The sequence below is a fragment of the Raphanus sativus genome, chromosome 5, assembly GCF_000801105.2.
Source record: "Raphanus sativus cultivar WK10039 chromosome 5, ASM80110v3, whole genome shotgun sequence".
Taxonomy (NCBI): domain Eukaryota; kingdom Viridiplantae; phylum Streptophyta; class Magnoliopsida; order Brassicales; family Brassicaceae; genus Raphanus; species Raphanus sativus.
Window position 1 is genome coordinate 34,636,105 of NC_079515.1, and position 17,371 is coordinate 34,653,475.

At 30.4% G+C, this 17,371-nt stretch overlaps 1 protein-coding gene across 1 annotated transcript; it reads right to left on the reverse strand.

Moving 5' to 3' along the window:
- Positions 1–11,963: 11,963 nt before the first annotated feature.
- LOC108860596 (uncharacterized) lies at positions 11,964–14,482 on the reverse strand. Its single transcript, XM_018634462.2, has 10 exons — positions 14,215–14,482; positions 13,867–14,128; positions 13,683–13,779; positions 13,482–13,603; positions 13,314–13,398; positions 13,106–13,238; positions 12,846–13,030; positions 12,653–12,776; positions 12,375–12,578; positions 11,964–12,276 (listed from the first exon to the last, which is right to left on the reverse strand). The coding sequence occupies exons 1-10, from the start codon at positions 14,368–14,370 to the stop codon at positions 12,121–12,123; spliced, it is 1,524 nt and encodes a 507-aa protein (XP_018489964.2). The 5' UTR covers positions 14,371–14,482; the 3' UTR covers positions 11,964–12,120.
- Between the last annotated feature and the right edge of the window lie 2,889 nt (positions 14,483–17,371).

A 17,371-nucleotide genomic window follows, 5' to 3' on the forward strand; every position in this document is an offset into this window, starting at 1 on the left:
CAACAATATATTTTGTAAAAAATTATAAAATCATCAAACCAATAACATTTAATTTTATCTAAAATGTAAGAATCTGTAAACCAACAACATTAGATTCTAAAAATTCTAACAATCATTCTATAAATCTAATTCTCACTAACGTCCTCTTAGTTATTTTTGAAATATTTTGCAAAAACATGTATCCATTTTAAAATGATCTTATATTTATTTTTTTTATACCTTGGAGTAACTTGTTTGAATACTCACTTCTTATATTAAAGTGCCACTGTCCAAAGAATATTTGATAAAAAAAAATTTTTTATTTAGAAACTATAACATAATCAAATAAAGTTTATAAACAGCCGATGAACTGCGCACAGCACGGATAGAAATAGTAGTAATTTTTATTTTGTATGTGAAATAGGATAATATACATGAATATATAATATTTAAAGTTTGCATATCACATTTTATATAAATCTATTAAATTTGAATGTCAAAATTGGTTAAAGAATAATCTAATTAAATAATATTTCTATTAGAGAATAGCATAAATTTGTTTAGAGAATAATTAACAAAATGAATGATTTATTGTTTTAACTAAAAATTATTAATTCATTAGTATAAGTAGTAATTATTACTATCAATAAAATATATTTCAATTTTAAGAAGATTCAATATTTGCTAGGACGAAATATGTTACATGGACATCTCCAAAAGCTTCCTTATTTTAAAATTTGGAAAAATCTCAAAATAAGGTTTGAAGATGCTTATCTTCAAAAATAAAATCTTATATTAAACCTTAAAACTTTTATATTTTACATAATTGTTTCTATTTTTGACAAAACTTAACTAGAAGCATAAATGTTTTACAATAACTATAAATATCCAACAAAATTATTATAAACAAATTATTATAAAAATTAATTAAAGATATTATATTATAATTAAACTTTGCATATAAATAAAAACAAACTAAAATTAAATTTAAATAAATTACATATTTATTCATTATAATTACCTCTATAATGATCTTATATATGATGAATTAACGCATTTCAAAGTGATAAACAAGCCTTTTTGTTTTTTATTTGAAGATTACGAGATAAACTTTTTGAAAAAGAGAATTCTCAAATTGGTTTTGTTGTAATATTTATTTATGTAATATTTTAATGTGTAAAATTTATTTTTGTGTAATATTATTTTCAATTTCTTGTATTTTGCATTTGTTTGATGTAATATTATCTGTGTATAATACTTATTATAGTGTTAATTAGATATATTTTATTAAAAAGTATTAAAATAATCAAACATTATTAAATTTATTTAAATGTTACATAAAGGCAAGGATTAGAAAATTAAGAAATCTTAAATTAAATATTCCTTCTGTTTTATTTTAGTTGATTCTAGGTTTATACACACAAATTAAGAAAACATATAATTTTGTATATTTCCAAAATAAAAACACAATTATCTATACATCTAACCACATTTCAACCAATAGAAAAATAAAATAGAGAGTCTTATTAATAAATTTTGCATTAAAACTCTAAAATGATATTTATTTTGAAACGAAATTGTTTTCTACAATGACAATTAAATTGAAACAGGAAAAATATACGATTTTGTATATTGAAAATATCTGAAGTTTACTGTATAAAACTTTAAAATTTAAGATTTAAATGTTGTTTTTAAAGTATACAAAACTTTACATTTGAAGCTACAAATGGTTTTTAAAGATTGGGTCCAAAATTGTTGTTCAAAAAAATTGTATGTCAAAGAAATTGTTGTTAAAAGACTGTATTTTTTTAAGAGTTATTGTTGGGTTCACCCCTTAAGGTGAATTTTAGGTTCACCAACCAATAAAAATTTATCATTTTAGATCTAGTATTTTTTAATTAAGGAAACAAAATAACTTGCAAAATTATATTATGTTTTCAAAATAAAATTTAAAATAAATAAAAAGTATATAATAAACGAATTAAAAAAAAATGTTGTCAACAAAACACTAAATCCTAAACTCTAATCTTAAACCTTAAATCTTTGGGTAAACCTAAACGCTTGGAAAAACACTAAACATCTTGATAAATTCTAAACTATAAATCTTAAACACTAAAACTAAACCATAAACCCTTGGATAATCTTAAACTCTAATCCTAAACCCTAAACCCTCAACCCTTAGATAAACCCTAAACCTTTGGATAAACTTAAACGCTTAGAAAAACACTAAATATCTTGATAAATTCTAAACTATAAATCTTAAACACTAAATACTAAATCTTAAATACAAATATTTTTTAAAAATAATTTTTTTGACAACTATTGTTATTTATTTATCTAACCTTTTTATTTTAAAAACATAATATAATTTGACAAATTATTTTGTTTCCTTAATTAAAAGATATTAGATCTAAAATGACAACTTTCTATTGGTTTAGGGTGAACCTAAGAAAAAATCTTTTGTTAAACACTGTTAAAAAAATGTTGTTATTTTTTAGTTTTTTAAGTCCTACTGCGTGGTCTAGTTTTCTTGCCTTATTAAGGTTGTGTTCGAAAGACGCCTTGGTGGTGGTTTCAACTGTCTGTTCTTGTTCTTTGGCTCTTGTCTTTGGAGATTTTTTTATCTGTCAGCTTATATATTAAACCATCGCAGTTCAAAAAAAAAACCATCGCAGTTCCAGTTCGCTTATAATGAATTTCAATTGAAGAGAAAAGAAAAGAAATTGTAGGTCAGAAATGGAGGTCTCCCACGTGGCCTTCACGAGCATCGTTTATCAATCATGTGATATCACCACTAGCAATAAAAGACAATATTAATATCTACTCTATTAAAATATAGTCATTATTTTTATCCAATATAGAAAAGTTTTAGTTGGACTATTTCATAAATAATCAACTAGATATTAACCCGCCCTTAAAAGGGCGGTATATTTAAACAAAATTATATAATTTTTACCGATATTAGAATATATAAATTATAAAAAGATTACAAATATATAGTTTTGTTTTGTTTTTCTTTTTTTTCAGCATATAGTTTTGTTATTGTTTTTGAATATAATATATACTAATTTTTTGTATTACAACTTCACATACATATAGATGTTAATATGTTTGAGAAAAAAAAATTAAAGCAAATTATTTAAACAAACCTTTTTACTTGTTACTGAGATAAGAACATAAAATTATGAATATTTTTATTTCCACAATATATTATTTATATATTTTTCTTATATAAAACTTGTGGATATATTATAGCTTATTTTTATTTTTCAAATTCCAAATTCCATATATCATAAATGTTATAGTTGGGTAAGAATAAAAATTTATAAGCCTGAAAATTATTTATATAATCGTATGGGCCATTTATGTGCAAAGCAACTTAATGTTTATAATTTTTCAAAGCTCATTAAGTAAACCCATAATAGAAACGATTTATTAAAAAAAAAAGTGAACAATATTTTTTCCGGGAAAGTAAACTAATTAAGACGCAACCTCGAAGATGTAACCACTTTACTTTCTTTCACCTTTTGTGTCGGTGAAGAAAAAACGTTTCACAAAACATCAAAGAAATCGAGTCAATCGTAACCAAATCAAAAAGAGATTCTTCGTTTTTTTTGTTCAAATCAGCAACTGTAAACAAATATTCTTGAGTTGGCCGTAAGATCGGTGGAGAATTATAAGGTCCAGAGCTTAGTTTTGCGACTTCAAGGAGAAACTGAGGTTAGTCTGTTGATTTCTGTTTGTATATCTTCTATCAATCATTCTCTGAATTTTAACCTATTAATCGGTTCAATTGATTTCTCATGTTGCTAGATCTGAGATCTGTAGCTGTAGTTCAAGTAATTTCAACATCTTTGAAGACACGATTTTTGTTTCTGAATCGACAAACACGACCGCTTTGAAGACTTGCACTCCGGTTTCAGCTCGAGAATCACCATTGCATGATGAATGCAAAGCTAACGATGAGAGAAGTTCTCTGTGTTCATTGAAGCCAATTTTGATCGAGAATCACCATGGCATGATGGCTCACCAACAAAAGGATACTATCGTAGCGGTTTTTTTATCTTCTCTGAGAAGAACAGTAGACTTACATTCAAAAGCTTAGTAAAAGATAAGTCTCTTTCTCTTAAATTTATAGACTCCACGATTTCTCTGTTTGAGTCTGAGAAGATTTGTTGTTGCTTATACTTAATGTAACTGACTTTATATCTCTGTTTCAGACAGCCTTTTACAAAGCTTAACAGAGAAGAATAGTAGACTTACATTCAAAAGCTTAGTAAAAGATAAGTCTCTTTCTCTTAAATTTATAAACTCCACGATTTCTCTGTTTGAGTCTGAGAAGATTTGTTGTTTCTTATACTTAATGTAACTGACTTTATATCTCTGTTTCAGACAGCCTTTTACAAAGCTAAACAGAGAAGAATAGTAGACTTACATTCAAAAGCTTAGTAAAAGATAAGTCTCTTTCTTTTAAATTTATAGACTCCACGATTTCTCTGTTTGAGTCTGAGAAGATTTGTTATTTCTTATACTTAATGTAACTGACTTTATATCTCTGTTTCAGACAGCCTTTTACAATTGTTTTCAGAGGAGATTCTGTCATCTACGAGTATATTAACAGGCGGCCACAATAAGGAGAGTTCACATATAATAAAGGTTAGTACTACCCCGACATACATTTAGTGAGGAACCATGAGATAAAATAGTTTAACTATGATAGGGCAAACTCGTTTAGGATTGTGGAAATAGTTTTCTCTGAAACCGTAATTCCCTGGTGAATTAATCATGGTTTGATGATTTATTGCTATATATTTGATCTGATTTTCACTGATTTAGTTAGATTCTTATACTGCAATTTCTTAGGATCTACAAATGATCAACTTCATGTATGGTTCTTAAATTTAAACTAAATGTAAAACTCCAAATAAACTATAACATTACGATGTCTTAAAACACCACTTTCCTAGGAATCTCCTAACAAATATGAAAAAACAAAGTCACACTTAAACACTTCCATAAAGCTCTGTTCTAAAGATTATTAAAAATCTCTTTAAAGACAACATTCATAGTTTTCTTCTGTGGCTTCCCTTCTTTGTCCACAATTAAAATTTTCAATCCTTTCTTCGAAGTGACTCTTGAAATGGCAACGTAGAGCTGTCCGTGAGAAAATACCGGCCGAGGGAGAAATATTCCGACCTCAGACAGTGACTGCCCTTGGCTTTTGTTGATGGTTATTGCAAAAGCCACTGATAAGGGCAGCTGTCTTCTACGCATCTTGAATGGTAGTCTTTTATCTGTTGGATTGATCAACAATCTTGGAATATAAACGTCTGTACCAACCTTCTCACCAGTTAGGATTCTAGCTTCCACCATAAAATCCATAAGTTGAGTAATCTGCAATCTAGTGCCATTCATCAAACCTTCATTAGGATTAATATTCCTAAGCAACATAACAGGACAACCAATCTTCAATCTTAGGCTATGATTAGGTAGGCCAGAAACTTTAATACTGTTTAGGAAGTCGGTACTGAGAGCCTCATTGTTGGCTGAAGCAGTATCTGATGGATCAATACTGTCAGATGAGAGATAAATCATTTCTTCACCTTTTGAAAAAAAAAAAATTCAGTTAGTGTCTATACAGTATAACAAAAATCGAATGTGTTAAAATAATGAATAACCTTACCATCAAGTTTAGATAACATATGATCATTAATCCTGTTAACATCATCATTTGTTGGACATAGAATCGCTCTCTGTTGGAAAAATTTAGGATCTTTCATTCCTCGTAACGATTCAGTGTCTCCATAGATGGCATGACTTATAGTTTCTATAGGATCCTTCTCGTCCATGATTAGAAACTCTTCCGGAATATCAATCATTGCTTCCCCATCATTAGGCTCTGCTATTCTCCCATCACCAACAGCCAAAATCCAGTCAGAAAAATCTTTGAGTTCTTTGGCCTCCGAATCTGTGAGGTTGTTTGAACACAATCTCATATTCTTGGTGAGTTTCAGAACCTTGCAATTTTCCCAGAGATATGATGAATTCATTGCAGACAACACAATCTCAGCTCTCCCTGCTCCAGTAATAACAGGAAGCACTTGTCGAAAATCACCTCCAAACACTATAACTTTTCCACCAAAAGGTTTTTTATCCTGATTTCCCATAATATCTTTCAAACTCCTGTCCAGTGCTTCAAAACAATGCTTGCTCATCATTGGTGCTTCATCCCAAATAATAAGCGAAGCTTCCTTGACCAAATTAGCTTTATCTGATCCATGAAACAATGTACATGTACTAAACTCATCAGGATTGATAGGTATTCCAAAACGGGAATGAGCAGTCCTGCCACCTTGTAACAACAGAGAAGCAATTCCGCTAGATGCAGTATTAAGAACGATATCTCCCCTGCACCTCACCGCGGCTGAGAGCAGTTTCCAAAGAAATGTTTTTCCAGTGCCACCAAACCCATCAACAAAGAACATACCGCCTCTCTCTTCCACAACAGCAGCAATGATCTCATCGTATATCTTTCTTTGTTCATCAGTCATCTTCAAAATATCTCTATCATGAGTGGACTGCATATCTTCAATGTCATAACTTAGTTCATCCAAGATCAAAACATTGTCGGTAGGCTTAGCATTTTCAGGAATCTTTGGCATAGATTCATATACAGAAAGTGAACTCCCATTCCTTTTCATAACCTTTTCAATCTCTATGAGAGCATATAGCTTCTTCTCATCATCAGTTAGTATAAGGCCTGCAAAAATTAGTGTAAACGTTGTAAAAATTTTCCGAACATAAAAATTTCAGAGAAGCAATATTATATCATTACACACTACGGATAAGACTAAAGATAGATGAACTACTGTATTTAGCTAATATAATACCAAATGATTAAAAAAAAACAAATGATTTGTTAAATTATATAAGAAGATGGAGATAGTTTACCTGGCCTATTGAATTGCTTTCTTCTAATATACTCGATATCTTCAGATAGTAGTTCCCAAGTCTGTTCCCAAACTCTGTCTGGCTCAGAAAGACTATCTGACATCAGCATCAGAACAAATAGATCACGAACAACAGATGCAGAACTATCATAACTACGTCGCACTAAGTCATCGATATACTCCTGATCATCATCCAATATTCCTCTAGCATAGCATGCGTCTTTGTACTCCTCATAAACCTCATCATTATAGGTCTTAATATCACGATAACAGGTAGGACCTCTCACGTAGTTCAACAGAACTCGTAGATAATAAGAACTTTCTTGCTTACGTGGGGCATAATTAATCCTTCCAATGCTGAATCCTTGCTTCCTTCTATTGAACTTCTTCTGGGTCTTTGAATATGTGTAATAGTTGGGGAGCTGAATATACGTAAGAGTCCGAGCAAAAGAATCGACCTTGCACAACTCAAACCAAGCCAAGAACATTGTGTTTTCTATGAGCTTACGGCCAACAACTTCCTTTAATTTGTCCTTGCCTCTGAAGATAATGTTTTGTTTCCCTGGTAGATGAAATGTAAGCTTCTCAACTGCTGTTGATCTATAATGTATAGGAAATGAAAAAATCCTCCAAGATCCTTCACAAGTAGAAACATATCTACAAAAAATAAATAGAAGTTATAAAAATTTATAATAATAAATTACTGTAAACGATACAAATAAAACTCTTAAAGTAAATGAAAAAATTGAAATATAGGGAATTTAAATAATATACCTGCAATCAAAGAAATCTTTTATCTCATTCCTTTTTATCTCCACATTCTGTTCCAAACCGCCATTTGTATTCCCTGTACCTGAGCTCGATCCTGGTTGAATTGGAACCGAAGTTGCCTCCACTGGTGGCCCAGGAGGTTCTACAACAACAGTTACACGGTCCGCTCCTTTATTAATGTATTTAAACAAATACTTAATAGAACCAGTTTGGTTGCACCACTCCACATTTATGTGAGCTCGGTAACGAAGAGAGAGTCTCTTGTTGTAAGGGATGACCCATCTGTTATCACACTTCAAACCATTCTTCTCAACATAACGGTTAGATTGGTCACGTCTTCTATAAACCGGGAATCCATCTTTCTTCACTGTAGTATTCTCCACGAATTGTTTTGGAAACATTTTCCCACAACTTCCATTTTCCATACATGGGGAATTAATATTAGCTGCTCCACAAGGACCATGAATCATCATATCCTTAACAACATCGTAAAGCTCTGGATCAGATGCTTTATCTGGGATCTCTGCTGATATGATCTTATCAATATCTTCTGTTTTCTGCAATTTTGAGCACGGTTGCATGAAAAGCAGAATGTGAGCATGTGGTAGACCTCTTTTCTGAAACTCAACGGTATACATAGCTGAAAAAAATAAAAACCAGAAATTATGATAAGAAAACAATCCGCATAACTTGGAATCCAAAACTCATGATTTATTAAACATAAAATAAACAAAAAATTATAGTTGGAACAAAACTTACATGAAGCTGTCTTTCCCAAAATATTCTTCTTTGTCAGATCATTCATCAAACAATCCAGTTTCATCTTAAACATCCGGCAAATAATATCTGGTCTGTCATCCGATTTCAAACCTCTTTTCTCAACAAATCTTGTAATCTCAGGCCATTTTGGATTGCAAGTGAATGTGATGAAAAGGTCTGGAAAACCAAAATGTCTGCAGATGGCCATAGCGTCTAAGTACATATTCTTCATGTATCTTGGACTCCCTGTGAAGGTAGCTGGTAGAAGAAATTGCTGCCCTTGTTCACTCATACACGTTTTTCCAGCATTTTCCGACTCCTTGATTGAGTCAAAACTATCTGAACGCAAGCATGTCTGATTGAGCGCCAAAAACCTGAGTCTGTTAGATTCTATAGTAGTGTACGCATCCACTATGAACTGTTGAAATAACCTTCTTGAGTAAAGTAGAGCATGTGACTCATTTTCTCGCTCTTGAATCCGGAAAGCAAAAAACTGCCTCATACTAATAGTATCCTTTTTAAGTTTCTTTGAAGCCTCTGTGACACCCTTTTTAATTCCAATCCTGAAACCATCCTCACCATACACAAACAATAGAGGATACTGAAGTGCTAGATAGGAAATATGAATCTCATCGATCCGCTTAAGTCGCCCAGACTTGTGCTGCAGAACAATATCTCGCTTATCCATTCCTAAATTAAAGTCCCCTGGAATCAAAGCAGCTACCTCAGAAGCTGTTGGCATATTATATGTCCTACCATCTTTATCGCTTCTACTGACAATTCGCATATGGAATGTCTCCTCAGGATTCATACGAAATCTCTCTTGTGCTGATCTAAATTTCGCAACATATGGGTTCACTTCATTCAGCATCTTGATAAGTTGCTCAATAATTTCCTTCTTCAAACCATCTTCCTTTTTTCTCGAGACAGTCTTTTTGGATTTGCTGAAAACAGACATAAAGGGCGGGTCAAACCATTATTACAATCTATTCATACAAAAAAACAATACAATATCTTAAAGCTAGTTTACCTTAGCGCATTAGCTCTGTTTTCTACTTCATTTTCTGTGTCAACAATGTAAAGCTGGCCAAACTTAGCATAGTCTCCTTGCTTTGGTAATAAACTTCCGGTTAAATGATAGTTTTCACCATGAAGTTGAAACATTTGAGGTCCTCGTCCTTTTGCAATAGAGTTCTCCACTTTTCCTCCAAGAGATGTAAAAGAAAATACCATATTATATGGTCTGGTATTCCTTTGAAAATGTTTGCTAAGCTTATCATCTCCTGTAAGAAGCTTCATAAGAACATCAGGGGGTTTCTTTAAAAATGGCAACTGAACCTGACCTTGCATACAACACAAAGTAAATATAGGTTTCTTTCTATATTTGCTCTTGTTTATCCTTTCACCATACCACATGATAGCTCCACAATGAACACATTTATGATCTGGGTCACCCTCATCTATATAAGCTGGAAAAAAAGGTTTTACGTTGGTCAGCAAAATATTTAATACACATGATAGAAATGACTGATACTTTATACATACCATCTTCTTTGTGGGATACTGGTTTCACTTTTGTTTTTTTCACAGCGAATGTTTTTTTGAATAAAGCTGCCATAAAACTAACTCGGTCACACTGTTTATCTCTCTCTGTTTCCGGCTCGATAGTTTGTTCCCCATCAGAAAAATCAGTATCAGAAACATCCTCACTACTACATTCGAATTCCAGATCACTATACTCATCCTCGGTGACTTCAAAATCTGAAAAAATATAAAACACTTATATTATCAAGCATGAAATGTAAGAATCCAATTAGTAGGTCAAAAAATAACCTTCATTGTCTGCTTGATCAGTTTTAGATTCATTGGCGGGTTTATCTGTTTTAGCTTTTCCTGAATGTCTCGGTAGTACTCTGTTGTTTGTGTTTGACAGTTTTGTCACTTGACTTGAAGATGATTTTGTTGTTGACATCGAGATGGCTGGATAGTGAAAGAATAAGTACAGGGTTTTATATAATGAAAGTAGTAAGTTGTAAGTTTCTGTAAGGCTCACGTTTTGGTATTCCAATCGTCTGACTAAGGTTATGATAGTCGTAATTGTCTTTGTCAAAAGAAACTAAAACAAAAAGAGTGAAACATGAGCGTTGAAGGATTAGGAATTCTGTTTGTCTAATATTGAAAAACAAATTTTAAATACCTCGTTTATTTGTAGGAGTTGAGGTTGTAACTTGTGCTTGGATCCTTGATACAGAGTTCTTGTTGGTAATATCATTCAATAATCTTACAAAAATAGTACTCAAAGGGACATCTCTTGTGTTGGAAGGAACTGTTATCTCTTTCGTTTTACTCTGCTTTCGTTTCCTAGGATAATCTGCTCCAGTGGGAGCATGATGCTTTCTTTTCATCCTGTTCATATAAATGGTTAAGCAGTTAGAATTAAAGCTTTCATAAAACTGAATAAGCGAACATCTACTGCTTTTAAACTCTGTTTCATAGGCGTAGGAGCAAGACCTGTTCGTATTTGTGTGATAGGCTTATAATTCTTCAATGACGGCTCCAAAGCTTTATAATAACGCAGCTAAAGGAAACTTGTTTAACTCTAAAAATTCTGAAATGTTTGGTTCTAAGTAATGGCGGGACAGAACAAAAACATTTAAATTAGAATTTTATTGGTTAAGATTCTCTACCTATATATGTCAAACAATATATCAAGGATCAAGATAAAATCTGAAGTTTAGATTATATATAAAATAATTATAGAAAATATCCTATCGTTTGTTTAGAATATCCATTTCTTTCTCAAAACTGAAAAGGTTTAATTATGACACGTTTAACATATTACTCATTTGTTATTTTCAGGATTCTATATTCTGTCAAGAGGAAGTAACCAATGCGTGCAACTTCATAAACATCAACCGTGAGATGTAAGCATATAATTAAACATTTAAAAAAATAAAATTAGGCTTATGCAGTTATTGAGTCATATATATATTTGATATAGTTTTATTAATTTAGAAAGAGTTAAACAATTAGAGAAACAAAAAATACTCAAATATTTTTCATAGACAACAACTAAATATTATACAATCTACTATACAAAAATTCATGATAGAAGCCTATTAAACGTACGCTTATTTTTCAACATTATTTTTTTTTAAATTAGGCAATTTGGCTTATGCAATTATGGAGTTATATATATTTAGTTCTTATAGTATAATTATTAATTTATAAAAGGTTAAACAATTAGAAGAACTAAATATACTCAAATATATTTCATAGACAACAACTAAATATTATACAATCTACTCTACAAAAATTCATGATAGAAGCCTATTAAACGTAGACTTATTTTTCAACATTATTTTTTAAAAAAATTAGGCAATTAGGCTTATGCAATTAAGGAGTCATATATGACTGTTCTTATAGTATAATTATAATTTATAAAAGGTTAAACAATTAGAGAAACTAAAGATACTCAAATATATTTATTCGACAACATCTAAATATTCAAATCTCTTTATTAAATAAATCTTTATTGGAAAAATCAACTAACAATGAAATTTTTGAACCAATCAAATAAACTGAAAGTACTTAAAAACATAATAAAAACCATGCGCTTGAACACAAAGTGCGCATCAAATAACAAATCCACAAACGCAAACTACTCGCCATTATTCTTTTCCAACTTGATAGTCTTGGAGCATTGTTTCTTTGAAGTAGAAGCAAGGTCATCAACATCACCGTCTCCTCTGCGTTTTGAAAGTGGTGTTGAAGACAAACATGTGTTGTCTTCACTTTCAATGCTGATCACCGACATCTAAAAATACAAAATAAATATTAAGGAGACAAAATTATATGAGAAGGATAAAATATATATATATATATATATATAAGAAAAAACATATGATAACAAACCTGTCCGGAAGATCGATCCGAAGAAACAGCAGTAGTCAATGTGTCGTCAGCTTCAGTGATTATTTCATCAGCAGCCCACGTCTTACCAATACTAAAAATATCAGCACCATAGTCAACATTGTCTTTGTTAACATAAACACCAAATTTGAAAGTTTTCCCAATAAGATTGGTAATAGCTTCAGGCAAGTCTTCTGGATCCTCAATCTAAATAGATTAATATAAAAAATTAGAAACAATTAATACAAATGTCATGTTGTATAAGAATGAGTTATATATACCTGTTCTAGAGAACCACCTAGGAGTACATCGGCACTTACTCCCACAATTGGTTCAGCAATTGTATCAAGCAGCATCACTTTAGTTTCACCATAGTCATCCTTTACAATCAGATGTAGCTTAAACCTAATTGAACAAAAAAATAAGACTCATAGTACATAATCTTCTCTGGTAAAATAAAAAGTAAAAACATACTTAGGTGCAACATTGGTAACAGACTGGTGGCATGTATCACAACGAAACACATGTTTCAGAGGCACCACATCCCTATTAGTTATGTCGGTAACCTTCTTGAAGTTGCACTTAACACAACCAAAGTAATACCATGACCAATCTGTGTCAATAGCATAAATTGTTGCCTTGACAATGCATTTCTCGATCTACATGAGATATGAAATTAGTATTATTTAAACAATACTTGTTGAGCAAAACTATATTAATAATATTAACATAACCTCAGTTGCCATTATGATATCCAATAATGATCTCTCAGGATAAAGAGACCATTTGTCAATTTGGCGCTTGTTTCCTTTTGTCTTCACAACCTCATGATCTTCATTAGAGAGTGCAAGTTCATTGTTTGGCAACCTAATATTTTTTAAAACAAATAAGGGTTAAATTAAATATTAGATGATATATTTAAATCCGACCAAAACAACTTACAGTCTTTGATAATCTTGCAAATCATAACCGGCTGGATTAATCACCAAAGTGGAAGTTTCAAATGAATTTGTTATCTGAACTTGCCCTACAAGAAATGATAAATGGTTTTTCAGCGAGTTAAATTGTATTATAAATAACTCACATAAATAAGATCAATAGACATCTCACCTTTGTAAACATTGATTTTAGCAAATCTCAGTAAACAAAGAAAATTGGGTGACTTCCCAACTTTGTAAGCACGAAACACTTGTTCAGCAAAACGCCCCCATAGACAACAGGGTAATTGTTCACTGAGAATATATGTAAATGGTCAAAATTGTATAAAATACATATTTTAAAAATGTAATAAAAATAAAAATATGAACGTACCTTGCATCTGTCAAAGTGAGTTCCAGTTTCTTCTTGTCTTTACCAAGCACTTGAACAACTTCAACATCTCCAATATCAGTTGCTTGACCAATCACATCTACATGTAATATAACAGGAAAAAACAAATTAGATTCTAGGAAATTAAAAGAATGTAGAAAACAGAAGATGATTAATTATGATATACCAATCAAAATATTTGAATCAAGACTCCCGTTAAGGATCGCTTGAAAAGGTGTTAATGTCAAAAACTCATCTTCATTTTTGAAAGACGAATTGTTAACATTAGAACTGCCTATGATCGACAGCTTGAACTTATGGCTTGTTGGGCGGTACTTCCCGGTAGCTGAAGTCACCGAGAAATTCTCAAGGAGCCTCCATTCTCCAACCTGCAATTTCTTTACGCGAGCAACAAAGATCCTCTTGCAGGTACAGTGAATCTTAACACCCTGCAGTAACAAATAATTATTGGTTGATTAGAAGTTGGTCATAAATCTTTTAAGAATACAAAAGGAATAGAAAAGAATACACATACGGTCTTATCTACGAGTACGAACTCGAGAGAGTCTCCACCAGAAAAATTGGAGTGTTGTGTCCATGAATGAAGGACCTTCACTTCAACCTTCCAAGTTGTTTTAAATGGCTTGACATTGCTCAACAAAGTGAAATCGTTGGATGTAGTCATAGCCATTGTAGTGTTTGTTTGCTTTGTTTAAGTGTGAAGCGTAGAATTCTATTATGGTCATGAAAGAGTATTTATAGTGATTTAAGTGTAACTGTTAGGTATAATAAGGAGAATATATAGGTATATTCCGATTTCCAAATATTATAGGTTTGTTACCAAATTTTGATTTGCATTGATTAAAAGGGAGATATTATGCAACTTTAAAAATCGCCTAAAAATAAATTCAGTTTAATAGAATAGATAAAAATGAATATTCTAAAACCGACTTAAGTATTCAAGAGGTTTATTTACTTGCACAAAAAGGTAGTTTAGATTTGAGAAAATCTATTATTAAGGCTGTTGGAAGATTTTATAGTTGATGCTTCGTATCTAAGTTTAAAACAATAAATGAAACGCACAATTCAAAAACCGACGTTAGTTATCATAGGATATTTTGGTTGGACGAAAAGGTAGTTTAGATTTGAACAAATCTATCGTTAACGTGGTTGGTACTGGACGAAAAGTTAGTTTAGATTTCATAAAATCTATTGTTAATGTGGTTGCAACATATTATAGGTGATGGTTTGAATAAAAGAATATATATTTTGTATGACAGGTTAACGGTTTAACAAATATAAGTTTTATGCGATTCAAATTTATATGGTTGACAATATCATGTCCATAATGGTAGTGAAACAAAGTGTTCAAAAATTGCAATTATAATGTATGTCTAGATTTGTTCTTATGTAATTATTTTATTCAAGTTATCATGAATTGAAGTTAAGTTAAATGTTTGTCTACTTTGAATATGAATTTGTATAAGCAGAGTCTGTATGATTGAAATAAGAAATCTGTAATGTATTATCCTTACAATGAATTTGAAATTGTTCTTATGCAAGTTATTGATATGAATTAACCTCGAACATGATATGAATGTACAATTGATATGAATGTAAAATTGATACAATTGATATGAATGTACATACAAGTTATTGATATGAATTAACCTTGACTAAATTATATATTTAAAATGTATTCGATAGTCAGAACGTTGGTTTGGTTCAATTACCAGAAGGTGGTATGATTTAAATATTTATGTCGGTTAGTGCAATACTAAGCATTGTATATAATAATAAGTCACATTAATGGAAGTGTTTAGTAAGGGTCCGTAAATTTTAGTCACAACATCTTTAATAGGTGCAAAAAAAAAACATGCCATGGTAGTTTTAAATAGGACTCTATTTTAATAGAGTAGATGATAGGTTGTAACAAATATTTCTTCCATTGTTTAGGTATTTGTTTAAATATATTTCATGAAGTTTAATACTATGTTAATAATTATAAAACAAACAAACGATATTTTTATAAAAACAAACCATACAAAAATTGAAACCTGGTTATTTATTTTTTATATTATACTAAATTGTAAAATAATATTCCCATAAATTGATTAAATGATAATTATAGCCTTAGAAAAATATATTTATTCTTATGTTTTTAACCATACATAACTAAAATATTTGGGAAATTGCAAATAGAAATGGAATTAAATACTATCTTATTTAGAATACAACACAAATTTCCTATCGTCTACATAGATACAATAGCAACACCATCCTAAATAACCAAAAATATTATCTAATAATATAATTTCTACAATATTTTTTTGGCAATTTTGTAAACTAAAAAAAGTAACCCGCGTTTTACCGCGGATCGAGCTCTAGTTTTAAAATTAATATACTTAAAATTAATATTCTGGCACCGAATGGCAAAAATGAATGATCATCTCCCTGACGTCATTAAAAACACAGGACCAGAAAATGTCAATTTTCTTACCGAATGAATAGGTAGATGTTTCATAAAATAAAAAAATAATAGAGAAAATATGTCTTCGAGGTTGTTAAAAATCACATGTACCCTATCCTTCAAAGTTGTTCAAAAACAAAAAAAATCCTATCCTTCAAATTGCTAGATATTCGTCGGAAATCCATAGAGGATGTTCGACTTCTCAAACAACTATAAAACTGCTAGATATTTTACCAATTATTACTCAGAAGTTTCTGATGGATTTTTGACAAATTATCTACAGTTTCAATTTTTTTTCTAGAAATATGTTAAGAATTACAATGGCTAGTTGCTTTTCTTGGGATTTGTTGGTATAATATACGGGAAAATCGCATAAAAATATTCAAAGTAAAATTTAATGACATTTTAAATCTTGAAGTTTTTTTCACTAATACTTTTAATCTTCAAAATGATATTTGTATCATAAAAAACTTTCAAACCAACAAGTTGACATGTTTTACAGGTTAAAAAGTAAATTAAATAAAATTCAAAAATTAAGTAAAAATCAGAAAATTAAAAAATAGAAAATTAAATAGAAATTCAGAAAATTAAATAACAATTTAGAATATTAATAATTTTTTTTTTTTTGACAAGATTACAGACTTATGTGGACTCTGTAAACCAAACTGATTGTTCTGTATTCAATTTAAACAGTAAACGACATTTGTTGCCTCACACCACGTGCTAAGCTATCCGCCTTTTTATTTTGCATCCTTGATATATGAATAATCTACGATCTATGAAAACTTCTCTTGAGACTTCTGATGTCCTCTAGATAGCTAGCAAAAGCCGGCCATTTTTCTGGTTCCGAAATCATCTTCACCAATTGAGAACAATCCGGATAAAACAAAATAAATAAAAATAAACTTTCAGAAACCTAAATAAAGTTCAGAAAATTATATAGAATGAAATTCCAAAAGATTAGAAAATTCAAAAGTTCAAAAAATTTTAAACTAAAAAGGTATCTTTAAGAATATTACAAGATTATTTTTTAAAACAGATATATCATCGTTGATAGTTATAATTTCAAACATATAATTGCTTAAGATAATAATTACTCACCTAACCCAACGATAGTTTCTGACATCATCTTTGCAAATAGTGGTGGATATGTCAATAACAACATTTTGACAATCGTCATTGTCAATACTGATATGAATAATGCTTGTTTACAATAACTTTT